General features: G+C 44.2%; 1 protein-coding gene across 1 annotated transcript in view; it reads left to right on the forward strand.

Moving 5' to 3' along the window:
• Nucleotides 1-1,748: 1,748 nt before the first annotated feature.
• The window catches only part of CASTOR2 (cytosolic arginine sensor for mTORC1 subunit 2), a 120,548-nt gene continuing 98,726 nt past the window's right edge, over nt 1,749-23,570 (forward strand). The window contains exon 1 of the mRNA XM_040532116.1: nt 1,749-2,098. Within this exon, the coding sequence (XP_040388050.1) occupies nt 1,986-2,098 (113 nt within the window). The 5' untranslated portion in view covers nt 1,749-1,985. The remainder of the gene's footprint in view (nt 2,099-23,570) is intronic.

Raw genomic sequence — 23,570 nt, forward strand, 5'->3', positions numbered from 1 at the left:
GTGGAAGCAGATTAAAAACCCTCTTCAGCTTCCTAAAATGCAACGCCTACAGTCATCAGGACTTATGCGTGAGGCAACGAATGAAAATAACCCCTAGGTTTTTAAAGGCTTTTAAAAATGTACGAGAGATTCAATATTTTGTTTCCTTTCCTCCAAATGATTTCAAACTATCGATACGAATGCCTCTAATTTCAAGGTTTTCCTTTTGGGATATAACAGAATTTAGACAGCCTCTCAGAAGTATGGCCATGGGCAGGGGAAGAATGGACATGTCCAGTAGGGGAAATACAGCCATCCGGCGGGAATTAACAGAGCAGAAAGGATTTGGAAATTCTAGTTTCTGAAGCTTGCAGCAGGCCTGGATTCAAGGGATTTCTGCCACAGGAACACAGGCCCTGAAAGGTTATTGAACTGTGGAAGCTCATCTCAAGCAGAAGAGTGGCCCGGAGAGGGGCTTAGCCCACCGAGCTGTGTCTTGCCCCTTGCACACAGCCCGTGCCTCAGTTTCCCCACATGCAGAGCACAAGGGCTGTAACCGATGGTCTTTACAAAGTCGGTTTGTGATCTAGCAATGAAAAGTGACGCAGCAGTGTGGGTATTGCTCTTATTCACAGCAGAATCAGCGTGGTCCAAAGCCAGAGTGAACCCTTCCACATGGAAGGTTAAAACCCCAATTTTTGGTCCCGGTTCTGAGATCCCCCACCCTTGGCACAGTCAGGCCAGAGTGTGGGAGCTGCCCCACCAGTGGGGTGCTGGTGTGGAGCCCCGACCCGTCCTTCCCTGGCAGCACGGCCACCGCCATCCTCATCCTCACACGGCTGCTTTGGCCTTCCTACCGACCGCAGCTCTCCTTTTGTAACACCTGGGTGCACATTGGGGTGGTTTGTTCGCTTTGGTTTTGCTTTGTGGGGAAAGTGATGCGGGCTGTGCATCGGTTGTATAGGAGAACAAACGGGGTAAGATGGGAGTATTTCTGTATAGGACAATAACTGGGGTAAGATAGGAGTATTTCCTTTATTATTGAAAACTTCTGAAGCTTCTCTTTTCTGCTGGCTCTTGGCTCCTGAAGGATTGCGCTGCGTGCCTCCTGAGCCACATGATAAAATAAAAGAAAAATAAAGAAAAATAAATAATAATAAAGTAAATTAAAATAAAGGAAAATAAAGAAAACGAAAGAAAAATAAAGAAAAATAGTAAAGAAAAAGTAAAGTAAGGTAAAGATAAAGTAAAACAAGGGAAAGATAAAATATAAGATATTATAAAGATAAAATAAGATAGAGATAAATAAAGATAAAAATAATTTTAAATAAGGATAAAATAAAGTAAAATAAAATAAAGTAAATTAAAATATAATAATATAAAATTAAGATGAAGTAAAATAAGGTAAATTAAAATAAAATAAAAATAAAATAAATGAAATTTTTTAAAATAAAAAGGAACGGGCCGGGGGCTCGCAGGCAGGACCCCGGCTTTCTCTCCGAACCACCCCAGCGGGGACACCGGGGGGGCTCGGGGGCTGCCGGCGCCCACCCGGCGGTGGCTGCGCGGACTCCAAGGCCCGGCGTGCGGCGGGGCGCTGCGCAGGCGCGGGCCGTGAGTGGCAACTTGTTTGTGCGGCCGGCCCCGCTCGGCTCGGCTCGGCCCCGCTCGGCTCCGCTCCCTGCCCCGGCCCCGGCCCCGGTCCCGGCCCGCCCCGCTCCGCGCCCCCCCGCGCAACTTTTGCACCTTCGTCCCCGCCCCCGGAGCCGGGCAGGGGGAGAGGAGCCGGGCGAGGAGGAGGAGGAGGAGGAGGAGGAGGAGGAGGAGGAGGGAAGGAGGGAAGGAGGGAAGGAGGGAGAGAGAGGAGGGGGATGGAAAAAAAAATAATAATAAAAGCAACGGCAACACAAAAAGCGAGCCCGGGGCGCCAGCAGTAACAGCCCCCCCCTCCCAGCCCCCCCATTAACGCCGGGGCTAGATGAACTACAAATGAGAAAGAGGAAAAGATGGAACTGCACATCCTAGAGCACAGGCTCCGGGTGGCCAGCATAGCCAAGGAGAGCATCCAGCTCTTCACCTACGGATTGATCAAACTTGCCTTCCTCTCCTCCAAGACCAGGTGGGTGCCGGGGACCCCCCCTGCTCCCCCCAAAAGGGGACGGGGTTTGGGGGGAGCCCCCTCCTCGCCCCCGGGCGGGGGGGGGGGAGTTTGGGGGCACCCAGCTCGGGGGACACCCCCCGGCCGTTCTGCACCCGGGGTGCTGCTGCCAGGGGTGGGGGCACCCGGGGGTGCTGCGTTTTTTGGGGGGGCACCCTCCTCGCTAGGAGCCGGGGTGCTGGCCCTGGGGCACACCTTGCCCCCCAGAGGGGTGGTTTTGGGGGGACAGGGGTGTCCCCCCTACAGTTCTCCAGCCCCATCCCAAGCTGAGAGGGCCGGAGTTTGGGGTCCCCCCCCCAAAAGGTCCTGGGGCAGCGCAACGGGAACAGGTGGGGGCCGGGGGGGCAGGCTCGGGGCCACCGCCGGACAACAAAGGCAGCGGCAGGAGGAGGAGGAGTGCTTGGTGCTGGTGTTTTTTTCCCCTCTTGCTTTTTTTTTTTTTTTTTCCCTTTTGCTCTTTTTTATTTTTTTCTCTCGCTCTTCTTTTTTTTTTTTTTTTTTTTCCTCCCCTCCCGGTTGTTGTCGCTCGCTGGCGGGGCGGCTCGTCCAAAGGTTTGCGCTAAAAGGTGTTTTTTTGGTGCTGCCGGATTGCAGGAGGGCAGGGGGAATGCTCGCCTTGCACTTGGTGCTCTTTAAAAATCGTGGTGTTGAGTAATAGGGATTGTGATAGCTTTCTGGAGGAGAAAAAAAAAAACTGTAATGGAAGGCACCGTGAAGAATTTTATTTTTTTCTTAGGGGAAGGAAAGAAAACGCTCTGGCTGGTATTACCGAGTGTGCCTCGCTGCCTAGGCCTTTCACAGCAAAACAACTTGAATTGCAAATGCATATTCTTATGTCTTCACTTCGCTTGTTGACTTTGTTGCTCTATTCAGAAAGAGGAATGGGAATGTAAATAGCACGACTCAAACTCTTCTTGTTTTTCCAGCCTGATAATTGGTATTTCAGCTTTCTCCTCAGATTCATCTTAGATAGCATTCTTGTAATGAAGGTGGGAAATTTTCTTTGGCAGTAGGACAATAATAAATAGATAATAAATTTGCTTTTTATTTCTTAAATTGTTTTATTCCAAGCTGTAATTCAATCCTCTCTCTGCAATAATGCTTACGGATGAATGGACCTATTTGTGGTGTAATTTGATTACAGTCCCTTATCTCACAGTTAAACTTCATGCATTGAAATCTCACTCTGATTTGGGGCTCATCCCATTTGGCTCAGCTCTAACGTTGTTTGCAGCGTAATGCACATCAGCACCTTGTTTACTGCTGTCCCTGAATACCCAGCGGGGTATTAAAGGCTCTTAAATCTTAAATTTCTATTTTTCATGTGTTATTTCATTGCTAATTGAAAGCGGTTGCTGATTTGGGGGGGGGGGGGGCGTTGCTCCCCCCGCTGACAAAGTGTCGCTATCGGCGTCAGCAATGAAATCTTCAAACCTGTCACTTCTAATGCATAGTCTGGGGGTTGGGGGTTACTGATTTATTTACGTATTTAAGTGCAAGGGATGGTCCTGTTTTCTTCTTGCTTTATGCTAAATTTCATATATGTACATAGAGAGGTGTGAAAGGCTTGGACAGCAAGTGTGCCCTTTGCCCTGGGGTGCGATACCTGGTCCCGCGTTGGGGTGCAGCACTGGGAAGTTTGGAATTCCTCTGGCCACTGGTGTCTGGCCCTTTCCATGCACAGTGAGTATCAATAACGCTTCCGTGGAACCTCGCTGGTCAGGAAGAAAGCTGTTTGTGGAAAGGTTTTGTTTGGCATGGGGAACTTCTATTTATTTCCCTTTTGTTTTGTTGTTTTTGCAGAGAGTAGAGATGTAGGGGAGAGAAGGGAAAGCTTGCCTGTGTCGTTCTTGAGACAGCCGATAGTGCTGAGATGTTGCTCTTTCTCCTCTGGGTTGCTGCACCCAAGACCCCTGCCCCATGGATCTTCTGCTCTGATGGATGTGTGTGCGTGAGAAGCGAAAGTCTCTGAGAGATGTAACTGAATTTATGGTCCTGCTGGCTTATTCTCACTTCTCTGAGTAGTGAATGCACCCAGGAGACGACAACTTTTTATTCATGTTCAAGACAAATGTCCCCCCAACCACCCCACCAGGGAAGGACCACGTGGGGGGTGAAAGCAGAAGGTGGCCTACATCTCTGCTGATCTTTTCTGATGAGATAATAAAGATGCCCGTTACTTTTACTACCTATCTTTTTCCCATTGAGACCTTAAACAGAGCTCTTACCTGTGCTGCAAGGCTGCCAGTGAGAAATAATGACTTGAGGGACAGATGTGATCCATAGAGGTGGCAATGACATCACCAGTATCCTTATGTTGGTAACGCAAGAAACTCCAGTTTTACATAGGCTCTTACTTCTGAGAAGTGATCTGGAGGGAGTATTGGAATATCTTTCACAGTCTCGCGCACTAGGGAATAGGGCTGGAACAATTTTTCAAATCTTGTACGTTTTTCTTAATCCTCTTGGGAAGGAAAAGTAACAAATCTCCCTTTCGTTAGTTGGCCTTTGCCACTTTGTCTGCCCTTGTTCATGTCATGAGTCTTTTAATTTAGCTTGTTACAATAGCAGTATTTTTTTTGAACAAAGAACAGCAATTTTGGAACTATTCCGATGGCCAGAAGCAAGAAAGCAGTTAACGAGGTGAAGAGGTGAGACCAGTAGTGAATAAAACAGTGGGCTGAACTGAGCTGAAAGACAAACACTATTAATCATAACTTTGTTAGGTATGAGATATTTTATGCAGAGATGCATTGAGACAGATAGTCAAATGATAACTAATAATGAAACCTCGAATTGGTTATGCTGAGCAATGTGCTTTTGGTGCTCTGCTTGTGTAAATAAGTGCAGACCCATTGACTTCACCTGAGCTCTGCCAGGCACCCTAGTGGAGGATCAGGTCCCTGTAATGTTTAGTTGCATACTGAAGATTTGCATGTACCTCATCTCTTTGCTGTTGCTCTCAACGTCATCATCCTAGTGTTTTACTGATCATGACCTGTCTGCATTTGGCTCACGGGTTCCTTGGTGCCGAGGATCTTCACCTACTCAGAAGGTGTGCCTTGTGTTTGTGTATGAAAATGTAACTGTGCCTGGTTTTAACACTGCATCCTTTTGCTTTTGTACGTGCCCCTGTAAATGTTCGTTCTCAGGGGCAGAGAACTGTGCTCATCCTTCCCACCTGTAGTGCTGCAAGAAGAACAGCTTCCCATCCACCAAAATTAAGCATCTCCTTTCTGCAGGGTTGAAACATCTCATGCTATTGGGTGATGTGCCCCAAATAACCTGCTTGAGGACTTGATAGACATCCTGCTGTGTTACCACACTCCAGTCTTGATCTTCGTCCTGCTTGCAGCACACTTCTAAGTACGTCTCCCTCTACAGCATAGGAATTAAATCTGGATGGAGGGGGAGGAAGGGCAGTTCCAAGTCTTGGATAACGCCTGCACTGAGCCACTAGTGCATGCAATAGGGAAAAGTGAGATTGACCTTGTCTTTTGAGTTTATAAAAATATATACGGAGAGTTCAAGTCCTGGAGAATCAAGTGGGGTCAGGGTTTTTCCAAGCACTGTGTCTGTATAAAGGAACTGGCCTTTGCTTGCTGATTTCTGAGTAGTGCTGGGATAGACCCTTGAACATCTGGAGTCAATGAGTTAACAAGTAGCCTTTCCTCTCTGGGTCCCAGTACCTAATATAAAGGTTTGGTGGTAAACAGAGAACTGAAGTGGTTGAGGGAGAAAGGTATTATTTAAATTCTAATGATATTAAGTTATAATTAGGATGAAGTTGAGAGGTTGGTTTGTTCATAGAGCTGCGCAGTTAAAATAATAGTAGGTCCTGTGCCTAGCATCGAAAATCGTAAAATCTCTAATTGAGAGTTTTCTGATAGCGTTTAGTTTGTGGTGGTCCTTGTTATTTCAGTGTGCTAAAGAGAAGGAACAAGTTCTCCATTTGTGAAGGGTGAGACCTCAATCACAGGAGTGTTTAAGGCAGCCATTTCTAAAGCATCTTGTTTTTTTCTGCAAGGCTCCCAGGTCACCTTCTAGAGGTGCAGTCTGTGCACACCGGTGGCTTCAAGCAGAATCACAGGCACTTTGCAAGGTTCAGATTTGAGATCTGGCACTAGATCCACGGGGCTGGGCGTGCGAGAGAGAAGAGATGCTTCCCAGAGGAGCCGGGAGGGCTGTAGGAGCCAGGCTGGGCTCTGCCCCATGCTCAGCACTGCTGTCACTCTGCCTCTGCCAGGGGACGCTCGGAGGCAGGAAAGGTTCTCAGAGAGGTGCTTAAAAATGTTCATTCCAATCAAAGTGTAGTGAGAAGTAAACAACGATAAGCTGTGTGGAATAAACTGGCTTCTCTTTCATATGTGAATAAGCTGTGAAGCTAGGTTTGTTATTTTTGCTAACTTTGTGATAGTTTCTTTGGTGATGTGTCCCTTTTGCTTAGTAATAATCGACACCCCTACTTATAAGCAATGTGTTGTTGCTATTAATATGTGTTTTTCATTCCCTCATCACTTGTTTACTGTTTAGGTGTCCTGAAATTGGAGATACTGTAATAAAAGATCTATTTTGGATTTCAAAACATAATAGGATGAACAAGTGCTTGAAATATATCTTAAAATGTGTATCATTTGAGGGAGTTCAGGAGATCAGTAGTCCATTCCTTTGGTATAAACTTAGACAAACGAGGGGCATTTATGTCCCTTTTATAAAGTACAGACCAGTCTGCAGCATTGGGTGATCTTCTGGCAAGGATAAGTTACTCCTGTTGTTAAAACCTTTTGCTCTTGGCTTCTGCCACCCGGGATGTCCCAGGAAGACCACTGAATGGAGGCTTCTGCGGTGTTGACTCACCGAAACAGGTTGCTCTTGTTTTCTTTTGGTGTGGCAAAGGCTCTGTTTTTTCTTTCTGGTGTGTGGTATCTGAGGTCTGGGGACTCCTTTTTCAGCCTGGCTGGCTGACCACCAGTTATGGAGGGACCCAAACGTTGATGTCCAGTCGCCACAGAAGGCTGGAGCGATGGGGAGCCTAGTGGCCGAAGCCACCTGCCTGCCCTTCCCAAAAGCACTCGGCCTTCCTGACTGCCTTCCCTTGTCCCTGTGTGGTGCTGAGCTTGCTGGTGCATGGTCGGGACCAGCGAGAACTTGGGAGAATCAAACAAATGAGAGGGAGAGCAAATAGATGTTTGTTTGAGCCTAACGAAGGACATCAGCTCTTTAATTGTGAATGTCATGGCTCTGTTCAGGGCTGCTGGGCGTCCCAGCTACCACTGGGATGTGAGGACATTCTGTGGTATTTTAATACATTAAACCTTGTAAAGAGTAGGTTTCCTTCCTGGTAGTCTCTTACTGCTTATCTTCAAACGTTGTGATTTTCCTTTCTTTTCTGCTCTGACACTGCCCTGGTTTACTCCTGTCTCTGCCTGGCAAGTGTCCCTGTGTCCACAGCCTGCCCTAAGGCTGGTGCCCGGTCAGAAGCTGTCAGGAGCACTTAGAAAATAAATGGGATTCAGAAGGCAGAATCTGGACCAAAGAAGCAGTTCTGGACCAAACCCACAGCGCCTTGTAGCTGGAGAAATGTTTGGTTTAGATGTTGGCCGTTGTAACAGAACTGTTCATTTTTTAAGATTTCCTCCCTTTCCTCTCCCACCCCCCATCTGAACTTGGACATTTGCCTTTTAAATAAACAAACACCTGGCTGTAGCTTGTCGTGGGGTGGTTGTTATTCCTCATTTCCCGTGCTGAACTGCTGCTGTCCATGGGCAGAGCTGTTGCACAGACTCAATCCATCATCTGGGGATACGGTACAAGTTCAGTCATGCAGAGGAAGCAGCACTGGTGCCCACTGATGTTGAGCTGAGAAATAAAAAAGAGGAAAAAAATATTTATCTTTTGCCATGTAAATTGTTAAAACTCCCTTCAGCTGAATATTTGTTTATTACTTTCAGATGAAAGTCAATATTTAAATGAAAAATGTGGCTTTTGTTAGTTCCTAGATGGCTCCCTCTGCAAGCTGGGTGCTCCTCTGCTTCAGCGCTGCAGGTCTGCTTAGGAACGCACGACTGTTGTGCATTTGTCATCAAGAAGTAACAGTTGAGTTGTTCATTAACACAATAGCTTGAATCCACAGTCTATTCCTGCCACTGAGTTATAACTTAAATTAGGCCCCGTTTGATAGCTGGAACTATTTGACAGTGCCTTGTTTGTCCTCTATAAATATGTAGATCTTTTCACTTAATTCTACTCTTTTTTTTTTTTTTTTTTTATATCTGATGAGCACAGTACCTCATTTATCTAATACACAACTTCTTAATCATCCTGCGTGTTTCGATTTTTTTAATGTATTTGGACAAGGGCTACAATTTCTTTTTCAGAGGAAACAGTGCAGATTTGTTCTTTTGTTTACTGCCAACTCCAGAGTAAACTCCAGCTCTGATCTGCTGATAGGTGAAGGCTGGTGAAGGAAGAATTATACAACAGGAATGTGAGGAAATAACTCCATTCATTGCAGTTCAGAATCAGCAGAGCAAAGCCTGTAAGTTGCAGTTATCATTTCAAAGTAAAAAGATCTCTCCTCCCCCTGAGCTCAGCTTGGTTTTGTATAACTAACTATAAGGTACAGTTGTTGAGAAAACAACAGACAAAAATGTTTTATTAGGGAACAAAGGAAATAAAGATTGATAAAGCCTTTTTCATGACTATACAGTCCCGTTAGTTTCAGACTTACTGCACTAAGTTTTACTGTGCTGCCCATGGAAACAGAGAATCAGATCTCATTTTTGTGGTCTGATATATCATAAATATTTTGTACTGGTTGATAAAGTTTTATTTTCACAACCAAAAGAAAGCGATGAATGCCTAAACTTCCTCACCAACCAGAACTGGCTTCCTTACTTTGGTTAAATATTCTTAACTGGAGATTAAAATAAAAAAGTCCTTCTGAACTGCAGCCTACTTCAGAGGGCTCACAGCATTAACGCTGAGCTATTGGAGTTGCTGTTTAGCACAACATTGGCACGAGGAAAAGACAAGCGAGTTTGTTTGGTGGCAGCAAACCATTGGTAATCTTTGGAGGACTTTGAGACGCGCTATTGTGTGGATGGCTCAGTTGACAAAGCAATTGCTTTTCAGACCTTTCTGGTCCAATTCAGTTTCATTAATGTGATGGAATAAGTGTTTTTTAAGATACTTGTGCTATTACTGTCCAGTAGTTGTAGGGAGATGTAGCTTGTAGTTGCCAGTCGGCTATCCTTAGCCCAAATTTTTTTAGTAGAAATTGTTTGTAAAGAAGGAACCCAACTGCTTCATAAGTGTGAATGTGTTTGATGCAGACGTAACTGTATAGGAAACGTTCCTTTTCTTAATCCACAGTTTTAGCATCCTCATTACAAAGGATACCAGAGATGTCATAAGGTATTGCAAACTACACAAATTTAAAGTAAAAATGCAACCTTGAAGCATTATATAAAAGTATTCAAATCGGTGGATTTTTTTTTTAAATGATGCTGCGGCAATTTCTAAAGCTGGGAGGGGAAAATTTACAAGTTTTGACATGGGTAGAACAGTTAAAACGTAGGTGTGACTCTCTTTTCCTGTCTTTTTTTCTGTTCAGACTTTTAGAAATATTGTGTGTCAGAGGATCTGGGTAATGATATGCTCTGGTTTTAGTGATACCTGAATATTTATCCTAGTTCTGTGATTAAAAGATCAGCATTCAACCCTTTATTATGCTACAGAATATATCCTGTTTTACAGGGCAAGTTGGCTGAAGTTGACAAGTCAGAGACCTTGATGGAAATGGCCCATGTTATTCTCGTTTAACATTTGTAGTTTTTATTTCTTTTCCTAAAGAGCGATTGACTCTCCTCTGCTGATAGCCTCTAAGGCACTCACTTGCAAATAAATGTGGTCTCGGCAACAAGAAAAAAGGTTGTTCTTAGTAATGAGAAGGATATACTTTGTATGCATCTAAGCAACTGTATACATTTACATAGATTTACTCAGTCTTTATTTTTATGCTTTTTTGAAAATGATGGATGACTTATTTATTACATGATTAATCTTCCAGTTGTGATCTTCTTCACGCTGCTTTTGGGTGGAAATTGGAGTTTGGTTATAACGTGGCAAACAAGCATTTTCATTTGCTGTTTTTTAATAATAAACAACATTAAATGTGCTGAGTATTTAGAAAAAGTACGAACCTATTTTGTGTATGCAACTAAGCAACTTGTTCTGATCTGTATAAAACAAACTGAATTGATGGTGACGTGAGACTATGCCTGTCAAGAGATTAGAGCTAGTAGATCTCAGCCTCCCACACCTACTTCTTGTTTGCAGACTGGAGGGGAAAAAAAAAAAAAAAAGAAAAAACAAATTTACTTGCTTTTTCAGTTCCTAATTTGTGTCTCAACCTGGAATGAACTAGTGATCATTCTAACTAAACTGAGAGAATATTTTCCTCATTTCAAATTACTCTTCTTGCAGAAGATGCTGTTGCTATTAAAATCTGGCTTATTGCGTAAATGGACTGGTTCCAGTTGCTTTGTCACCAATTTCTCCTCAATTGACTTGTTAAATTTGCTTTGGAGTTTCAGCAACAAACATACTTCCTTTGATAGTTAATTCTTATTTAAATAATCTTCCTTACGCGTAAGATGCCATCACTTGAAAAATGATTTCAGGTATCTGGAATCTTTAGATCAGATTTTATAATGTTAAAATAAAATTGTACTTTTAATTGTTTTCATGTACTAACTACCGGGCTGCAAAATGGGCAAGGTAGAATTCACCTCTCATTGCTGCGGAGATAAATTTGGGACAGACTGTAAAATACTGAGATGATGTGTTTTGAGGTGCATGTTATCACCCATTTGGTGTTTTCATCAGCCAGGCAGAGTTTTACTGTGCATGACTTGTTTGCGTGTGCCGAGGTAGCAAGGTGTTAAACCATACGCGCTTGTGGCTCCTTCTCTCGAGCTCACCACGGGTTTTAGAACAGTTGGTGAATGGGTTTCTGCAGCAAGTGGTGGGGCCGTGTGTCCTGCAATGCTTATCTTCTGTGGGCTAGGGCACACAAATCAAGATAGATCGTTGTTTTTGTTAAGAGGTCTTTTTTCAGGCAAAACTCAGCAGTGTAGACTGTCTGTAGAGATTTCTGTGCAAATAAAATTAATACGTTATTCTGGAAAATGAAATGGATTTGAGTTACTGGCACTGCAGATGAGGCAATGGTAGTTAGAAATGGATAAAATGATGGGATTCCTTGAGAACAGAGCATTGCTTTTAACATGGAGATTTTTGGTTTAACGTTTACTTTCTTTTCAGTGTCCCTGGCACACAGGTGTCTCAGCATTTTGATGGCCAGCGGGGACCTCTTTGCTAGACCAGAATGATTTTGGCTGAGCAAAGCAGAGGTTTGCAAGAATTCAGCTTGACCAAAGCAAGCGTTAGGGTTTTCTTCAACGGGGGAGAAGAACGACAAAGCACAAGGTTGGCTTGGTGACTGAAGTCTCATAACCACATGGTAGCCTCTTGTGGGACTTAGGCTGGTTAATGCTGTAGTAGGACCTTAACCTTTTTGTGTTGTTTTCAGTCCAAGCCTGGTACAGTGCTGTTACAGAAGTAGAAAACAGCACATCTTCATGGAGTGGTTGAGGTTGGGAAGGATCTCTGGCCATCATCTGGTCCGACTGCCCCCCCCAGCTAAGGCACAGTTGAGTAGAGATGGTCCCGCAGGGTTTTGGCCAGGTGAATCCTGTACTTAAAGCCCTGCACGTGGCTTTGCTGTTCTATGAGTTGAGGTGTTGTTGACCTTCCCGACATTATAACTTTGTTCTGTTTGGCACTGCTTTCCCTATTCTAGTATAACTTGTGATTTAATGTTTCATTTAAACAGGACGAGGTGGTTTTTGAAGGTAATAGTGGGGTTATATGACCTCTTAGCTTTGGAGAGGTCCCTCAGTATGGAAGGGGAACTGTCTGTTGCATTAATTTATCGGTCCTTTATGTTTTTTCGTGAGCATTTCATGTGAAACTGCTTATTGGCTGCACATTGTTTAAAGAAAAAAAGGAGCTGAAGTTAGAGCAGCCTCGAGGCTGCTCTAATTTAAACAAAGTAGAAGCCAAAAAATTCCATAGCTGGATAAGAGCAAAGCTGGCCTTGGGAAAGGGCATGTACTCACTTTTGTATCAGTGCAGGCAGCTGAATTACAATTTGTAGGACTGTTAGATGGATGTACAAGACTAATGAAGCCACTTCAACCCCAGCCCTCGACATGAAAGTTTTATTTATGTCCTCGACACAGGTAAGAGAGAGTATTAGAATGGCATGGAGTCCAAATGGTGCTCGGTTTGACTTTAGCACACAGCACTGTGTGGTGGATGGCCTGCAGGAAAACTGGTGCTTTGGTTATTGCACAGCTCCTGAAATCCATCTGCAATAGTCATCATGCAATGAAACCACACTATATGGAAGAGTTTTCTCTATAGCCCTCATACCCGTATCAAATTACTCCAACGCCCTGCCTTTCTGAGTGGTTCTCATAATTCCTGTGCACACAGTCACTTCCTTGGCTTTGTGCCTTGCCACATTACCCATCGCAGTGCTGTAATTCGGGGGCCGCCGGGGCTTGACCCCAGGACAGGCGCTCCGTGCTAGCGAGGACCGACGCCATGCATCTGGGCAAGGAGAGAGGTCTCGAAGGGAAGGGATTGTGCCGAATCACTGAGTTGTCCCATGGTAGCTCTTCTGGTGTCGCAGCATAAGGGAAATAAATACTTTTCCTTCGCGCAGCACTGTGAAATCAGCCTGGAATGACTAATGTAAAAAGACTTTGTGCGTCCTGTACCCATCTGAATGGCTTTGTTCGTTCAGATGGTGGCTGGATTGTAATCTCAGGCAATGATTTAAATATGAAATAGTCTCAAAACAATATGGTTATCTATTAGCTTTTAATGAGCTTGTGAAGCAGCGTGTTTTCAATGGGTATCTCGTTGTGGAAGTGTACAAGTGGTAATGACCTACTTCTTGGTGGGGAAATAAAACAGGAAAAAAGTCAGAAATGACAAAGTGTGTGTGCACGTGTGTGTAAAATGCCTCCTGTAACATTGGTGGCCTTTGGAGATGTACATCAGTATATGCTTTAAATTAATTTTCTATTATGTTAGTAGTATATCAGCAAGCCTTTGAGTCAGTACATCCTTGGCTGTTAATCTATGCTTGATAGCCTTCTGTGGCATGTTACTGCAGTGCATCTCCTTTTGAGCTCTCCCTGACTGGAACATAACCATGCATTTTCTTACGGATTTGTAGATGACCCCAGCACTTAAAACAGTTCCTGACTCTATCTTTAGGTGCAGCCCCTGTTGGCTGGATAGCTGCGGGTGCAGTTGGAGGATCGTAGCCAAGCAGTTGAGATTCCTGGCCCCGAGTCAGCAGCTCCCACCTCCGCTGTTGTGGAGGTTGTTGTCAGCTTGCCGAGCGTGATCCAGGTTCAGTGGGGAAAAAAAAGGCACCTTTGAAGCCAAATCATTTTGGTTATGTGTATGGCACGGGCTCACAGACAGCTGCTGTAGTGCAGCTGTGGGATGGCTAATTTTGGAGTCAGGGTACAAATGATTGTTTGACTTCTTAGCCCTTCTTTACTGGGCAGGAGAGTGGTCAGATGATTAGATCTTATTGTAGGGATAGAAATAACTTACTTGTGAAGTATGAGATACATGAACAGGGGTGGTTTTTACCGTTTTTCCGAACTATAGGATAAGCACGTCTTCTGTGTATCACTAGTATCATGTTTTGCGTATTACATTTGCTCCTTTTGTATTTTTAATTCCAACAATAACGATTTTCCCCTCTTACTTGCATTTGGAAAAAAAAAAACAGAACACTCAATGACAGGAATAGAGCAGTTCCCGGATTCAAAATAGAGTGGTACATTTTCCTTGGCTTGTTTAAACGTATTACTGTTTATATATTCCTTGCAGGATCAGCACAGAGAAAAGGACAATGAGAGAATTTCATGGTGCTCCTTAAAAGAGTCTTACATAAAACAAAGTTTGAAATGAATTAGACTCTACCTTTTAAGCACTTGTCAAATGTTCTCAGTGTCAGGTTTTCTTCCCACTTAATGTTCACTTTATATCAAATCTAATGTGAGGTACATGATAATATTTTCAGAATCACCTAAGTCCCATTTAAAAAAAATGGCTTAAGCACTTGGCACCCCAAGGCTCATTAGAAGCCAATGGGGCTTAGACTCTGAAATGTCTGTTACTGTGGGAGGGAAAAACGCTTAGGGGGTTTTAAGAAAAAAATTGCCTCCTGGACAGGCTTGCTGACAACCTTTCAGGACAAAAGCATGGTGAAAGTGTACCAAGGCGGGGGGGGAGGCTTAGTGTAACTTCATGCAGGAAGGAGTGAAGATGCATTGCTGAGAATTAGTTCAGGGAATCAAAATGGGGATCTCTGTGCGCCTATTACCCCATAACCATGTGGGTTAGGGACTCGCTTTACTCCGTTTTTCCAGCAGTGCAGCATCAGGCCCCCGCACTGCCCCTCTGTGCAGCTGCAATCCCTGCAGCCGCTGGGTGCTCAGGGGTCACCCATCTTGGTGCATTTTGGCTGCATCTCTGAGAGCTGGGAGACATGGCTGGCTTTCTGTGTGGAGGGAGAAACTGAGGCACGTAGAGGGGGTGAGCGACCTGCTCACCTCACAGAGCAGCTCTGTAGTAGGAGCCTGACTCTTTTTTCCATTCCCTGCACCAACACCACTGCTAAACTGCCTCTTTCTGGTAGGATAGACAAGAGCCATGTTTCCAGTCCGTGTTTGCATTAGCCACTTGAAATCCCTGTTATCTGACTGCTGGGCTTTCCTTCTCTTTTGCGTTTTCTGTTCCTGCTTCTCTGAGGTTCGTTACTGAAGGTATGCTCTGTCTTCTTTGCTTATGCCTTGAGAGAGAAACGTAAGTAGGGTTGCAAGATGTCCATTCGAGCTTCCAGTAATAACAGCAGTCTTCCTGAGCGTCATAAAGAAAATAGCCAGGGATGTACTTGTGTGCGTGTGTGTTTTTGAATGCACACACACAAACACGTATAAATGTATGTATATAATATATATGTATATATGTCATTCTGAAGTCAGAGCACTCTTGAAATGGAAATTGCCTCGACGAGAAATGAGAGGTAGCTTGTGCTGACAAACAAAAACACATGTTTTCAGGGGCTCTAATAGCTGTGCTTCAGGATAGAGAATGTCTCTCTTCCCGGTACCCTTCAGATGACAGCTGCCACGACGGGGGCTGGATGTGAAGAATACATTTTCAGGCGGCTGTATCCTGGGTACCGGGGAGGCTGTGGAGCTCTGAACAATAGCAGAATACGGAGCTGCCAGCAGGGAGTCTGAGTGGACAAGTATAATCATGCACCGCTCAGCTTTCAAGGAAATTACAGTTAGTGCACTGACTTGCTCATAATAGTGATGCATTGTTTAGCTTAATAACTTATCAGCTCTCCAGGAACCAGCTAGCGATCACTGTCATCATACACTGCTAATCATTCTGTTCTCACATTGTCCAAAGATGAACTGAGGACCTGTCACATCACCTATAAAACTGGCAAATTGAGTGCGCTGTAATTTTTTTTAAGCTAGAACGAACAGTATTGTCCACATTCTTTGTTCTGTAGTTTTGTCATTAAGTTTATCATATGTGATTGTGCATGTAGGTTTTTTTAATGTCAGGTTAAAAGCCTGATCTTGAAAGGACATCGTGGTAGCTACTAGGGAACTGAATCTGAAATCTTTTTTCTTTTCTTTAATGAACATTTGTTTCTCATCAAGCATTTTGGGGCAGAGGGGCAATTTTCAGTGGTGCTGTCTGTAGTACCTAGGCTCCTGTCAATCACTAGTCAATGTGATCTGACAATGGCTCTCTGTGGCAGCAAAGAGCGATTATCCCTGTTACACAAATGTGGGATTTAGGCACGGGAAGCTTGAGTGATTTATCCACAGGCATGCAGGGAGCTGGACAACAAGAAGGAGAGGAAGAAGGAGAAGCAAGCTGGTTTGAGTCCTGGTCCCGGCGGGCCGTATATCCTCCCTGAGCGCACTCTGGATTCTTGTCAAAGGGTTATTTGTGAGCGCTGAGCTGCTAGTACTGAAGGAGCTATTTCTGATCATTTGTTCTGAAGGAGAAGTGGCCACTGATACACGAATAGACTTCACTAGATAATATATCTAAATCTTCTCTTTAAGAGGTAATGTTTTAAACTCTTCTGGCTCTGACTCTTACTGCTGCCACTGCTGCTTTTTTCCTTACCCGCCTGGCTGTTGTGCACGGCTGGAGTGCAGGAAGGGGGACGAGGTGCTGAGATTTCATTTTGTACTTTGTTGTTGCCTGGTTTTGTGGCTGGGGATGGAAAGTGAACGCTTCCTACCTCAGGACCAACCCACGGCGCAGTACCATAGCTAGAGCTTTAGGCTAGGTGGCTTGGACAAATCCAGTGCTGTAACCAGTGCAGCACAACCTGGCATGGGATAACTGCGGCCACGTTTACCCTGTTCTTAGGTGGATTTTTGTAGTCTGTGATGGTCTGTGCTGCTACACATGAGAGCCCTTTCTGCGTGTGCTGACAACCACCATGGTCAGATGCCAAATAAAAAAAAAAAAAACACTCCTGTGGAGTACTGCAAAACAGCTTTATTTGCTAACCTTTAGATGGCAGATCCTAGAACAGTGCAAAATGTCAAAGCTTTAGGGACACCTTTTTGTGGTCAGCAGGGCACAGATTTGCAAGTCACGGCAGGGGAGATCTCCCACCAGTTTCGTGCTCGGGGCTGAAATGAAGCATCCGATAAAGGGAGGGGGAGACAGATGGATGTGCCCCACTGAAGCAAGCCTCCGTACGGTTCTGAGTAGTGCAGGCAGCTGTAGGATAATATCTACTGATCTCAGGGATTGTGCAAACAGTGGGGTGGGCTATTTTTATTAGACCAGAATGAGTGCACTGGGATTTAAATGAAATCCTGAGTATTTCAGTGTGTTGTGTTGTTTTTTTTTTTTTCTGTTGTTTGGGGTGTTTGCTCTGGCTTCATTTCTCTCCTGTCTGTCGTAGCTTGAGAAAGACAGTTGTATCTATCCATCGGTGTCGACTAGAATTAAAATAGGAAGGAGCCTTCTGCTGCAAGATTTATTGCCTGGCACATCTATGTTGTCTGATGAAGTGTCATCTTTTGTTATGTTTTGAGACAATGCTGCCTGACTACGATATCTCTGAACCGCATGAGAAAAACATTTGGCCGCACCTAATCTTGTCAATTATTGGGGTATTCTTTTAGCTCATGTGATATAGGTCTGTGTATACAGTATTGAAAAATTTAAGTCAAGCCTCTGCTAATAAACAGAAAAGATCAGGTTGTTGTGAAATGACAGTCCCTATAGAGACTTAGTTTTGTGTGTGCTGTGGATGAATCCACTCTTTCTGGTAGCAAGAAGTGAGAAAAATGCTGAGTTAAATAGCTCTCGTCCCCAAGATCAGTTTTCATAATAAGGAAATACCTGAAGCTTACAGGTGTGTCTTTCTCTTCCATGGGAATGTTTCCCACTTATCCAGGAGTTTGCTGTCTTCCTTCAAAAACAAACTGATGTTGTTCAGGTTGTTTCTCCTGCAAATAAGTCCTGTTTTTTTGGCTCCAGTTGCTGTAGGACCAACAAATGGCATTAGGCCTAAGTTCCAAGGTGGTACCATTTAACTGTATTTTGCATTGTACTAAGTTAAAAAGCACAGCAAGGTGAAAACTAGAAATAGATTGAATAGTAAAGCCTAAAGGCTGGTATGAAATAATGCCAGCGTGTACTTTAAAATAGCGTAACCACTGCCTAATAAGTTACCTTACTGTTTGTATTGAAAAACAGCTGACTCTCGAGTTATGCTTGACTAGAGATTTCTTGTGCAAGAGGTATTTTTTTCTTCATCATGCCTACAGGTACAAGAGTATAAATATCACTATTCAAGGCAATTACTTCATTACAAATCTGCTTGGAATGCCCTGATAGCCCAGTTCATACCTGGCGAAGACAACAGGTTTCTTTTCATTGATTTCAGCGAGGTAGAGCCCACGCTGAAAATCTGATGTGAGGGGGAATTTTTCTGCAGACTCCAGTTCACGAAACCTGGACAGCAATACAGCTGAGGTGTCTGGGAAAATAAACCATTTTCCTGGGTGTAGCATGCATAAGGATTCTTGGATTAATTCATGCAATATTCAAGCCAGCTCTTGATTATCTCCGGGTAAATTATGTAAATGGTGAAGTTCCTGTACGAAGAGGGCAGAAACACACCCAGTCTGGATCTGGATGAGCAGACTGAAAACAGCGTGCTGCCTTCTGCTGGCGTTGCATCGTCCATTTCCCGGCTCAGGAATCTCAGCAGGCAACAGGATTGCTGCCTGTTCTTCCACCCCCCAGCCTGGTCCAGGCTCATTCGTATGATTTCTGCTACTTAGTTTTATTTTGCCAAGGCTCTTCCATCCGTCCCTTCGTTCTGCATAACTGATGTTTGCAGTGCTCCTGTCCTGTTGCTCAGCAGCTCCACCATAGTCTGAAGCTGTTGTGCATTGTGGTGAGCATGGAGATGCTGCTACGAGGGTCTGCAGCCTCAGAACTCTGTCATAGATGTTTTGTTTCCAGCTCTCATAGCTGTTCCAGAGCAGGATGCGATATCAAGAATAGTCCACAACACTTCAGAGCATCTCAGACTGCTAGGCAGGAGTTGGATGCTGTGCTGGGAGAGAGAGGGTGCAAGGAAGAAAAGGTGTTAGACTTGACCAAGCGTCTAGGAAAACTTGCATGTAATTTTTTGTTTTGGTCAAGTTTTGCTTGGAAAATTGAGAGGAATGACCTTAATGTCCTTTCTACACATCTGTTGTACAAGCTTAGGTGAAGAGATTCATCTGTTGGGTACAGGTCACAGTATTGCCGAACTCTTTACTCCTGCTTTGCTTAGAACAGGAAAATTTGAAGTTTGTAGTGCTTAAATAATTCTGGTTAAAACCTGCAGTTTCTCTTCACCATCTCTCTGTCTTCGTTATAATTTTGGTGCCTTGTTTGGACCTTTTTTCAGGAATGCTGTGTGGTTGTGTTACAGGCCCATCACATGCAGTGGCTATGTTGACGATAATTGAAAGGGACAGACTTTGTCCCTATTTGTTGATAGATTTGAGTGGTACTTTCTTTATTGCAGCACGCTTACGTTCAGTTCTTTACGGCCCTTTGAGTAGTAGATGCTGCCTACTGTACACACAGCTCCAGAATAAAGCTTTGTGTGTCAACTGAAACTCCACAGCAGTTGCAACTTTGCTTATTTGGCATCAGATGAAACTGAAGCTTATTTTACAGAAATCCAGTGAATTGAGTTTCAGCTTTTCTTAGGACTGCTGTGAAGACAACTCCCTTCCCACAGAGAGTAGTCTGGCACAGCAGCTTTCCAGGAAACCTTTAAAAACTGCTTCATCTTGGCCTACCTTCTTCGCTACATGCAACATTGCTGTTAAACTGGTGGTAGACTTTGGTACAGGCTTGCACACTGACAGGTTTGAAGCAACGAGCTCTATAAAGCCATTTTATCCTATGGATCTGTGTACCTTTGTGGCACCTACTCCTGAAATATATGTATCTGTGGAGCAGCTTTCATGTTCTGCAGATGACAGACAGGGAGCACGTTTCATTCTTGATGCCATGTGGAATGATCAGTGTCATTTTATTAACATATTTTCTTGTGTACTTCTCCAAACAAGTGGATGTCATGGCTGTGCCCAGAATTGTGAAGAGTCAGCGTGGGAGACTGGCTTCAGTGGAAATATCTGATTTTCTGGTTAGCTGATTCATTGCTGGGTTTCTGAAAACCCCATAATGCTCTCTGATTTTCTTCCAGAATCAACCTGTTTTTCTTGGTCTGGATTGCTGATACATAAATAATGACATCTTTCATGAAAGCAGTTTTCATCTTTTCTAAGCAGAAGACAGACTGTTCTCCTCTGTGGGCTCATATCAGGATTTGTTCTTTTGGATTGTGCTTTTGTTTTAATAACAGTCCAGAGTGCTTGGGGATTCAAGGATTGTGTTTATTCATTTTCAAAAAAAGATCTTGGCCCTTCCACTGACAGTTTGTCTTCAGCTTGCTGCCTTTAGAAATCGTCTGAAAGTTCTGCACTGGCAATCCGTCAATCTGTTGTACAAGGCAAAAAGTGAGTGACGTTACTCGCTTCAACATATCACAACTGTTATACTTGCTCTCTCTACCCCTATAAAGTCATGTTATGTAAGAGTGTGGGAAGGGGTTGTATGTATTTTTGTTGTTGGAGGATCTCCTCCTGAACCCATAGTCTTTTGCATCTCAGGCCTTGGAGGTGTTAGGTTCTTCCAAAAATGTGCTGTTTCGAAGAAATGCCACTTGTGCTCAGCTGGCTAAAGCCTTTGCTGCTGCTGGAGCAATGGGATTTGTCTGACGCAGCTAAGTGAGCTCCTTGGGGCAGAGCCTGTTTGTGTGAGATGCCTGAATGGAGGCTGGAAGCTGCTGCAATACAGCAGGTAGGACAGCGGGCAGGATGAGTGCTGCACAGAAAGACTTGGTACAAGTTACAGGGTTGATATAGGAATTATTACATCAGGTTTTTCAGCCTGTTTTGCAGAAGGTCAAACTATAATTAAAAAGCCTTTTATCTTCTCTCTCCCTCTTCCCCACCACCCCCCTTAATCTTTTTTGTTGTTCTTCTTTCTCTTAGTCTACAGAGAGCAAATTCCTGCAGAATTCCTGGCACGAAGATGGAGGCTGATAACACTGGTGTGTAATACTGAAGTGGGAGCTGAAGCTACAGCTGTTTCATAGTTTCCAGCACAGGGCCTTTTCGGTGTAGCTGCTGGAGGATTCCTGAGTAAGGCGTCCCAAGGGCAATGTGTCCTGGTGCTGAGCCCCGTTGTGTGCCCCAGTGACCAGCACGGTGAAGGCAGTGGTTGCAGAGGCTGAGCACCAACCACCAGGTTGTGCCCTTTGGAAGCCCTTTTGTAGCGGGTACAGAACTGGGAACCAGCATTCACAGCTTTTATTCTTTTATTTCCCAGCTCAGTAACCACTTCATTGCAGAGCCTCTCACAAACCGTTCAGGCCTAATCCTGAACATACAGCAGCCCCGAACAAAGTCCTTCCAGTTTTTTCACTGGGGACATAGGATCAGCTTCTTACCTGCTGTTCTCCTCTCACTCAGTACGATTAGGGGAATGAAAAACATCATCTTTATGCAGAAAGTGTGACAATTTGTTTGTGAAGAGATAACATGGGCATCTCTGTGTGATGTGAGAGACCTGGCTTCCATAACGGGGACTGATGGATTGCAGTTATCAGCTGGGCCTTTGGAGCGTGGGTTTTTGGCTCCTCTCATCAGAATACAGTTTTACATGATTATAGAGGATAATGCTGGAAATGCCTCTGCACTGGGCTCGCCACATGTCCAGACGGCAAGGTCATTGTAGCGTGGACCTTGCTCGTTTGCTTTGTGTGCCAGGATAAGTGCTGCTGCTTCTCTTTGTGCTACTGGCTCGGCTAGAAGTCGAGGAGTTATACGGCTGTCAATAAATTCAGAGAGTTAGAAATTATTATCTGCAGTGAATTCTGCTTTTATTGGCCTTAAATTAATTTCCCACCCCTTTGAAGAGGCGAATAGGAATGTTGTTTTTTTTTTTTGTATGGTGTTTTTGCTTTAAGAAAATCTGAGCTGCAATCTTAAGTGGAATGGAGTTAAAAACATTCTGGGCTAGGAGTTAATTTCTGGAGTATCTTAGAAGATAAAAGGGCACAACAAAACAAGATACTGTAATGTGCAAAAATTTTACCTCTGCATCTGCTTGAGCTGTATCTTGTAGCTGTGTGGTTCTGGTATCTGCCGAGTGCAGCATCTTGCCCTGCTGGTCTGTGCGAGGCTTTATTTTCCTGGTGCAGGGACAGAGATGGATTAATCTACGGAGCTATTGGCAGAAATCTGTTAGCAGGCTTTTCAGTAGGGGATCAGCCAGAAAAAAAAAAAACACTGCTTGATTTTTTTGTCATTTGTGCAGCTGATGGGTGCTAGAGGAAGCATGGTCTCACTGTAAATGTATGCTTGAAAACCCTGAGCTCGGCAGTGGTTTATTTTCTATTTTTTAGGAAAGATTTGTCCGTGTAGCAGCACTTCACGCTTTTGCCTGTGAAGGGTTGGGTATGTCCCAGTGCTTACATATACTTGACTAACAGGGCTTTGAAGTGGGCAGTCTGTGATAAATAAGTTATGTAGGTGAAGTAAGAGGCAGAAGAGCAGAACTATTACTTCCTGTGCCTCTCAGGCTGGGGTGGCATCCTCCTTTTCCTCTTTCCCCAGTGAATTAAAATGTTGTCCTGACCCTTATAGCAAGCCAGTCCTGGGAGCCTGCGGGGCTGAGGGTGCAAAGAGCACCGGCAGCCATAGCCAGCAGCTGGAAGGTGGCTTTGAGTTAGCTGGGAGCTACATTGGAGAGCCTGTACTTTAAATACACTTCGTTAATGAGGTTCCCTCAATTTATTCCAACATATTTTCTCATCCTCACTGTACAGGAACCGCTTGCTTTCCTGTCTGCTCTCTTCCTCCACCAGTTGCTAGATCCCTGCTGTGGGTTCCCCTGGAAGGGAAGGCTCTTGGAAGGAGCCAGCTTGCTGCCGATCTGCCTGAGGGTACCAGTGGCCCCTGAGTGTAAAGTCTGGGATGTCTGGGGGTGAGTTGGAGGGCTCAGAAGTAGGTGCGAGTTTCCAGTTCTCTTATCCCAGCTTCCAGTCCTCTTACACCTTCCCTTGCAGACAGGGTGGCAGCCCCGAGTGCTTTTCACCCCAGAAGAGCAGGAAATTTCTTCCCTAGCAAAATGGGTATTGGAAAAAGAGCCAGGAGAAAACCTTTTCCCTGCTTTCCAGGTACTGCCCTGGACAAGCACAGTAAGATAGGCTCAGTTGTAGCCCAGTGCTGACCAAGTTGTGGAGTTTAAGCTTTTAGAATTTTGACTAAAGCTTGCTCACAGACAGGGTGGCTCATATTTTTACTGTGTTTTCAGCCATAAAGAAATCTTTTTTTTGTTTTTTTTTGTTTCATGTTCATTTCCTTTTGCTGACACTATAGTATCATATGATTTAGGGCTTTGTTTTCAAGCTTGATATGAAGGCTAATTACTTCCTTCTTGCATCCTCTCTGTAAGAAAACTTGGGACTTAATCTTTTACAAAAGAGAATAACGAGGAAGATTTTATTGTTTTTAAGTGCATGGAAGTCTTTGGTAAGTCCCTAGATTTGAATTTATTTTTCATAATGCTAATACACGAGGAGCTGAGCTCCAGCCTCCATAGCTCTGTGTGAACACAGTTTTCTGTTCATTTTTTGTGCTCA

This window comes from Cygnus olor, chromosome 20 (genome assembly GCF_009769625.2).
Source record: "Cygnus olor isolate bCygOlo1 chromosome 20, bCygOlo1.pri.v2, whole genome shotgun sequence".
Taxonomy (NCBI): domain Eukaryota; kingdom Metazoa; phylum Chordata; class Aves; order Anseriformes; family Anatidae; genus Cygnus; species Cygnus olor.